The sequence below is a fragment of the Mandrillus leucophaeus genome, unplaced genomic scaffold, assembly GCF_000951045.1.
Source record: "Mandrillus leucophaeus isolate KB7577 unplaced genomic scaffold, Mleu.le_1.0 Scaffold280, whole genome shotgun sequence".
Classification (NCBI taxonomy): Eukaryota; Metazoa; Chordata; class Mammalia; order Primates; family Cercopithecidae; genus Mandrillus; species Mandrillus leucophaeus.
The window spans coordinates 1,411,825-1,419,220 of NW_012102921.1; the positions used below are offsets into that span (position 1 = coordinate 1,411,825).

At 53.6% G+C, this 7,396-nt stretch overlaps 1 protein-coding gene and 1 pseudogene across 1 annotated transcript; both read left to right on the forward strand.

Moving 5' to 3' along the window:
* LOC105543360 overlaps positions 1-464 on the forward strand; it is a 7,027-nt pseudogene extending 6,563 nt beyond the window's left edge.
* Positions 430-6,077, forward strand: MOGAT3 (monoacylglycerol O-acyltransferase 3). Its single transcript, XM_011985201.1, has 7 exons — positions 430-700; positions 931-1,038; positions 1,142-1,212; positions 2,598-2,802; positions 3,046-3,220; positions 5,426-5,628; positions 5,717-6,077. The coding sequence occupies exons 1-7, from the start codon at positions 592-594 to the stop codon at positions 5,869-5,871; spliced, it is 1,026 nt and encodes a 341-aa protein (XP_011840591.1). The 5' UTR covers positions 430-591; the 3' UTR covers positions 5,872-6,077.
* Positions 6,078-7,396: the final 1,319 nt, after the last annotated feature.

The window sequence follows — 7,396 nt, forward strand, 5'->3', positions numbered from 1 at the left end:
GGAGGAGGAGGAGGAGGAGGAGGAGGAGGAGGAGGAGGAGGAGAAAGAAGAAAGAAGAATAATTAAATGTGGGAAACAGACCTGCAGCCTATGTGTGTGTATTTGCACAGCAGGGGAGGTCCAGGTAGGGGTAATTCCTGGAGATGTGGACCAGGCCCTGCCCCCCAACTAGAGGTCAAATAGTCTCAGCAGGGCTCCTGGCCCCTGCCAGCGCCTGGGACACAATGGCTGGGCTAGCCAGATCACTCTTGTCCACTCCAACATCAATTCCTGGGACACTCAGGTGTCACCTCTCCCTTGCACACCCTTTTCGCCTCCCAGCCCCACCCAGCAGCCAGCCCAGGCTGGTGACTGACAGGAAGTTCAAAGATCAGGCTGAGAAAAAACCCGGAGGCATCCGGGGCTCTGAATCCAAAGGTCTCCCCACTCACACACCTGGGGACACACGCTACTCCGGGAGGTGATTTGCGACTTAGCCAGGCCCCCAAGGTTGGGCTGCTGTACGGAGAAAGTCTGCCCAGGTCCACATCCGAGCCTTCATCGTTTGTCCTCCGGGTTCTGCGGTCCTGCTGGAAGAGGGGAGCTTCTACAATGGGAGTTGCCACAGCCCCGCCGCCCCCCACCACCTCCAAAACCCTACAGAAGCAGTATCTAGAAGCAGTGGGCGCCTACCAATATGTGCTCACTTTCCTCTTCATGGGTGAGAGCAGGGGAGGCATGGGTGCCTGGGGTCTGCCAGGGGAGTAGGCCTTGGAGGGAGAGTGGCTGGGCTGCTGGCTTGCATGCCTAAGGACAGTGAGCAGGTGACTGGTCTGGGAGAGGGCCAGAGGAGATAGCTGGTTGATCTGAAGGGGAGGAAGGGAAGGGAGCAGCTGGAGGGAATGATGGAGTTTCAGAAGTGAACTCTTTTCTTCCTCATCCTTCACCCAGGCCCTTTCTTCTCCCTTCTTGTCTTTGTCCTCCTCTTCACATCACTCTGGACCTTCTCTGTTGTTTACTTGGTGTGGCTCTACGTGGACTGGGACACACCCAACCAAGGTGAGCTCCGGATGGGGGCCCAGATAGCCAGAGATGGTGGGGACATGGGGGGTAAGGGGAGGTGGCTCCAGGGGTTCTTCCACCAGTATCTCATTGTCTGCAGGTGGAAGGCATTCGGAGTGGATAAGGAACCAGGCAATTTGGAGACAACTAAGGGACTATTATCCTGTCAAGGTGATGGGTCACCCTGAAGAAACTGCTTCCTCCCTCTCCCTATCTCCCACACCTAGAAGCCCTTCCCTGTGCTGGGGCCTGAGTTCCCTGCTGCCTAAACTCAGGCAGGGGACAGGGAATGGATGGTGGGGTTTTTTTTGTTTTTTTGTTTTTTTGTTTTTTGAGACGGAGTCTCGCTCTGTCACCCAGGCTGGAGTCCAGTGGCGCGATGTCGGCTCACTGCAAGCTCCGCCTCCCGGGTTCACGCCATTCTCCTGCCTCAACCTCCTGAATAGCTGGGACTACAGGCGCCCACCACCATGCCCGGCTAATTTTTTTGCATTTTTAATAGAGATGGGGTTTCACCATGGTAGCCAGGATGGTCTCAATCTCCTGACCTCGTGATCCGCCTGCCTTGGCCTCCCAAAGTGCTGGGATTACAGGCATAAGCCACCACGCCCAGCCTTGTTTTAAGACCGAGTCTCCTTCTGTCACAGAGGCTGGAGGGTAGTGGTACAATCTCAGCTCACTGCAACCTCCACCTCCTGGGTTCAAGCTATTCTCATGCCTCAGCCTTCCTAGTAGCTGGGATTATAGGCGCCCGCCACCATGCCTGGCTAATTTTTGTAGTTTTAGTAGAGACAGGTTTCAACATGTTGGCCAGGCTGGTCTCAAACTACTGGCCTCAAGTGATCCAGCTGCCTCGGCCTCCCAAAGTGCTGGGATTACAGCCATGAGCCACCGCGCCCGACTTGGGAGTGGATGATGTTCAAGAGTGGGACCTTGGTGGGGCACCATGGCTCATACCTATAATCCCAGCACTTTGGGAGGCCGAGGTGGGAGGATCGCTTGAGCCCAGGGGTTAGAGGCTGCAGTGAGCCGTGACTGCACCACTGTACTCCAGCCTGAGCAACAGAGTGAGACCCTGTCCCTAAAAAACTAAAAAATAAAAAATAAAAAGAGCCTGGGTGCGGTGGCTCAAGCCTATAATCCCAGCACTTTGGGAGGCCAAGGTGGGCAGATCACAAGGTCAGGAGTTCAAGACCAACCTGGCCAACATGGTGAAACTGCGTCTCTACTAAAAATACAAATACAAAAATAAGCTGGGCATGGTGGCACGTGCCTGCAATCCCAGCTACTAGGGAGGCTGAGGCAGGAGAATAGCTTGAACCTGGACGGAGAGGCGGAGGTTGCAGTGAGCCGAAATCGCGCCACTGCACCTCAGCCTAGGCTACAGAGTGAGACCCCGTCTCAAAAACAAACAAACAAACAAACAAAAAACAAACCTGGGCCCTTGACCGTATCCGAAGAACCTTTAACTCGGAACTCTGTTGGGGTGGAGGGCCCCTCTTTTCAACCAGTGTCTTGCCTTCCATCCTCCATTCATCCTGCTCAACACCCGGAAGCTGGTGAAAACGGCAGAGCTGCCCCCGGATCAGAACTACGTGCTAGGCGCCCACCCTCATGGGATCATGTGTACAGGCTTCCTCTGTAATTTCTCCACCGAGAGCAATGGCTTCTCCCAGCTCTTCCCAGGGCTCCGGCCTCGGTTAGCTGTGCTGGCTGGCCTCTTCTACCTCCCGGTCTATCGCGACTACATCATGTCTTTTGGTGAGCCCAATGGGAGGAGGCGACTCCTAACCAGATGTTCCCCAGCCCCTCTGGGATCCCCCCGCCCATAATAAGTCCCCCACCCAGGACAGGGCCAGCCTGAGCATTGGCCAGACTTGCAGTGAGAATTTGGGTAGGTTCCCTGCCTTGGAGATGGGGATGGCTTTAAACTGAAGGCTGGGTGAGGGGCGGGGGTGCCGTGGAGGCAGATGAGGACTACTTTCCACCTCCTCCTGCCCACAGGACTCTGTCCCGTGAGCCGCCAGAGCCTGGACTTCATCCTGTCCCAGCCCCAGCTCGGGCAGGCGGTGGTCATCATGGTGGGGGGTGCGCACGAGGCCCTGTATTCAGTCCCCGGGGAGCACTGCCTCACGCTCCAGAAGCGCAAAGGCTTCGTGCGCCTGGCGCTGAGGCACGGGTGAGTGCGCGGGCAGGCCCTACCTGTCAGTTCTCTGCTGGTTTATGCCCTCTCTCAGTCCGCAGACATCTAGGTCCTTGCAGGGGGCATCTGGGTGCCCAGAGACCAGCGCCGTGCCCTGCACCGAGGCCCACGTGGGCTCTCCAGGGCATGACTCGGTGCCAAACATGGGGCCGGCTTACCCCAGCCTCCCTTCCACCTCCGTGGAGACAAAACCATAATGCAAATAGCAGAGCCCTGGGGCTCAGAAGCCCTGTCTTCCCTCTCTGACCCCATCTCAAAAGCAAAACCTTGTGCTTGTTTCTCTTTTTGTTATTGTTGTTGAGACAGAGTCTGGCTCTGTGGCCCAGGCTCGAGTGCAATGGCGTGGTCTGGGCTCACTGCAACTTCCGCCTCCCCAGTTCAAGTGATTCTCCTGCCTCAGCCTCCAGAGTAGCTGGGACTACAGGCGCCCACCACCACACCGAACTAATTTTTATATTTTTAGTAGAGACAGGGTTTCACCATTTTGGCCAGGCTGGTCTCAAACTCCTGACCCCAAGTGATCCGCCCACCTCAGCCTCCCAAAGTGCTGGGATTACAGGTGTGGTTAGTCACAAAACCCACAGTGCTGGGATTATAGGCGTAAGCCACCATGCCCGGCCAGACTTGTTTCTTTACTTGTGAAGAGGGCTGATACCTACCTTGCCACAATGTTGTTATTGCAAAGACTGAGAGAAAATGACTATGAGAAGGCCCACTACACAATTCAAGAAGAGTGAGTCCTGGCTGGGTGTGGTGGTTCACACCTGCAATCCCAGCGCTTTGGAAGGCCAAGGCAGGAAGATCTCTTGAAGCCAGGAGTTCAAGACCAGCCTGGGCAATGTAGGGAGACCTCATTCTCTACAAAAATATATTTTAAAAAAATTAGCCAGGTGTGGTAGTGCTTGCCTGAAGTTTCAGCTACTCGGGAGGCTGACGTGGGAGGATGACTTGAGCCAAGGAGGTTGAAGCTGCAGCGAGCTATGATTGTACCACTGCCCTCCAGCCTGGGCAAGAGAGCAAGGCCTTGTCTCTTTTTTAAAAATTTAATTTATGTATTTATTTTAAATTTTCTAATTTTTAATTTTTTTAATTTTTGGAGATGGAGTCTTGCTCTGTTATCCAGGCTTGAGTGCAGTGATGCGATCTTGGCTCACTGCAACCTCTACCTCCTGAGTTCAAGCAGTTCTCCTGTCTCAGCCTCCCAAGTACCTGGGATTACAGGTGCACATCACCACATCGGTTAATTTTTGTATTTTTAGTAGAGACGGGGTTTCACCATATTGGTCAGGGTGGTCTTGAACTCCTGACCTCAGGTGATATACCCACCTGGGCCTCCCAAAGTGTTGGGATTACAGGCGTGAGCCACCGCGTATAGCTATTTATTTTTTGAGAGTCTCACTCTGTCACCCAGACTGAAGTGCAGTGGTGCGATCTTGACTCACTGCAACCTCTGCCTTCCAGGTTCAAGCAATTATTATTATTATTATTATTATTTTTTGAGACGGAGTCTCGCTGTGTCTCCCAGACTGGAGTGCAGTGGGACGATCTCGGCTCACTGCAAGCTCCACCTCCCAGGTTCACGCCATTCTCCTGCCTCAGCCTCCCGAGTAGCTGGGACTACAGGCGCCCTCCACCACGCCCGGCTAATTTTTTGTATTTTTAGTAGAGACGGAGTTTCACCGTGTTAGCCAGGATGGTCTTGATCTCCTGACCTCGTGATCCACCCGCCTCGTCCTCCCAAAGTGCTGGGATTACAGGCGTGAACCACCATGCCCAGCGTCAAGCAATTATTGTACCTCAACCTCTGTAGTAGCTGGAATTACAGGTACGCACCTCCACACCTGGCTAATTTTTATATTTTCGCAGAGACGGGGGTTTCACCATGTTGGCCAGGCTGGTCTCCAACTCCTGACCTCAAATGAGCCTCCCCTCAACCTCCCAAAGTGCTGGGATTACAGGTGTGGTTAGTCACAAAACCCTCTCTCTAAAACAAAGAAAAAGAACAAGAAAGAAACGTGAGTCCTGTCTTCTAGATCTTTCTTTGTAGCCATAGTCATATGCTTTGAATGGCCCTGGAGAGTAGCATCTGGATGTAGTGGGAGGGACTTACAGCCTCTGGGGGTGACCATCTGGGAGCAGCCCAGCAGCCTGAGCCCCCTCTTCTCTCTTGCTCCTTCCCAGGGCATCCCTGGTGCCCGTGTACTCCTTTGGGGAGAATGACATCTTTAGACTTAAGGCTTTTGCCACAGGCTCCTGGCAGCATTGGTGCCAGCTCACCTTCAAGAAGCTCATGGGCTTCTCTCCTTGCATCTTCTGGGGTCGCGGCCTCTTCTCAGCTACCTCCTGGGGCCTGCTGCCCTTTGCTGCGCCCATCACCACTGTGGGTGAGTGCCCACCTCCGGGGGGACAGCCACCAGCCGCTGAGTGGGCATCAGGGACCCCTCACCCACCTATGTCTCCCTTTCCCTGCAGTGGGCCGCCCCATCCCGGTCCCCCAGCGCCTCCGCCCCACCGAGGAGGAAGTCAATCACTATCATGCCCTCTACATGAAGGCCCTGGAGCAGCTCTTTGAGGAGCACAAGGAAAGCTGTGGGGTCCCCGCTTCCACCTGCCTCACCTTCATCTAGGCCTTATGCTGAGCCCCTGAGCCTAAGGCACTGAGACCTCCATCCACTGTGGACTCCATGCCTCCAATAAAAGGTAGTTCTGGGCCCAGCGCAATGCCTCATGCCTATAATCCCAGTACTTTGGGAGGCCGAGGTGGGAGGATCGCTTGAGCCCAGGAGTTGAAGACCAGCCTGGGCAACATAGTGAGACTTCATTTCTACAAAAATTAAAAAATAATATTGCTAATTAGCCGGGCATGATGGCATGTGCCTGTGATCCCAGCTACTCAGGAGGCTGAGGCAGACCTGCTTGAACCCGGGAGGTGGAGGTTACAGTGAGCTGAGATCGCACCACTGTACTCCAGCCTGGGCAACACAGCAAGACTCAATCTTGAAAAAAAAAAAAAAAAAGAGTTGTTAAAGCTATAGTAGGCTGGGTGTGGTGGCTCATGCCCGTAATCTCAACACTTTGGGAAGCCGAGGCAGGTGGATCACCTGAGGTCAGGAGTGCAAGACCAGCCTGGCCAACATGGCAAAACCCCCTCTTTACTAAAAATACAAAAAGTAACCAGGCATGGTGGCTCATGCCTATAATCCCAGCTACTCAGGAGGCTGAGGCAGGAGAATTACTTGAACCCAGGAAGCAGAGGTTGTAGTGAGCTGAGATCGCACCACTGCACTCCAGTCTGGGCAACAGAGCGAGATTCCATCTCAAAAAAAAAAAAAAAAAAAAAAAAGTTGTTAAATCTATAATCATTCTGGAAGTGAACATGGCCAGGCATGACTCGCCCCCATCCTGATGTGCTGCAAAGCCGCTGCCTTAGATCGGGTATCAGGACCCTGAACTGTCCTCCCAGTGAGAGTTCAGTCTGTGGCATGACCTTGGACAAGCCTCTTCCTTTTGCCTGTTTACTTCTTTGTCCATAAATAAAGGCATCTGCTTAGCAAAGAGCTGTTGCGCATTGAGGTGGAGTTAGGAGGGAGGATCTGTGGAGGGGCAGGCTTTGAAGAGTGAACAGGATTTAGGTGGAGGTGAAGTTAGGGTAGATGGTGGAATTCCAAGAGCTAAAGGTAAGAGCAGTGAAGGACACTTAACAGGACGGGGAAATGGTACCATCGCCAGTGAAGGAAAGATAGAGTTAAGAACACAGCTTACGGCCAGGCGCCGTGGCTCATGCCTGTAATCCCAGCACTTTGGGAGGCCGAAGCAGGTGGATCATGAGGTCAAGAGATCAAGACCATGCTGGACAACATGGTGAAACCCTGTCTGTACTAAAAATACAAAAATTAGCTGGGCGTGGTGGTGCTCTCCTGTAGTCTCAGCTACTCAGGAGGCTGAGGCAGGAGAATCACTTGAACCCTGGTGACAGAAGTTGCAGTGAGCCAAGATCATGCCACTGCACTCTAGCCTAGCCAATAGAGTGAGACTCTGTAAAAAAAAAAAAAAAAAGGCCGGGTGCGGTGGCTCAAGCCTGTAATCCCAGCACTTTGGGAGGCCGAGACGGGCGGATCACGAGGTCAGGAGATCGAGACCATCCTGGCTAAC

Excerpts from the sequence above, each read along its gene's own strand:
- MOGAT3 (XM_011985201.1), top strand. The coding sequence starts at position 592 with ATGGGAGTTGCCACAGCCCCGCCGCCCCCCACCACCTCCAAAACCCTA. Across the intron at positions 1,213-2,597 it reads GGGACTATTATCCTGTCAAG|CTGGTGAAAACGGCAGAGCT; the intron begins GTGATGGGTCAC and ends AACACCCGGAAG. Across the intron at positions 3,221-5,425 it reads CGCCTGGCGCTGAGGCACGG|GGCATCCCTGGTGCCCGTGT; the intron begins GTGAGTGCGCGG and ends GCTCCTTCCCAG.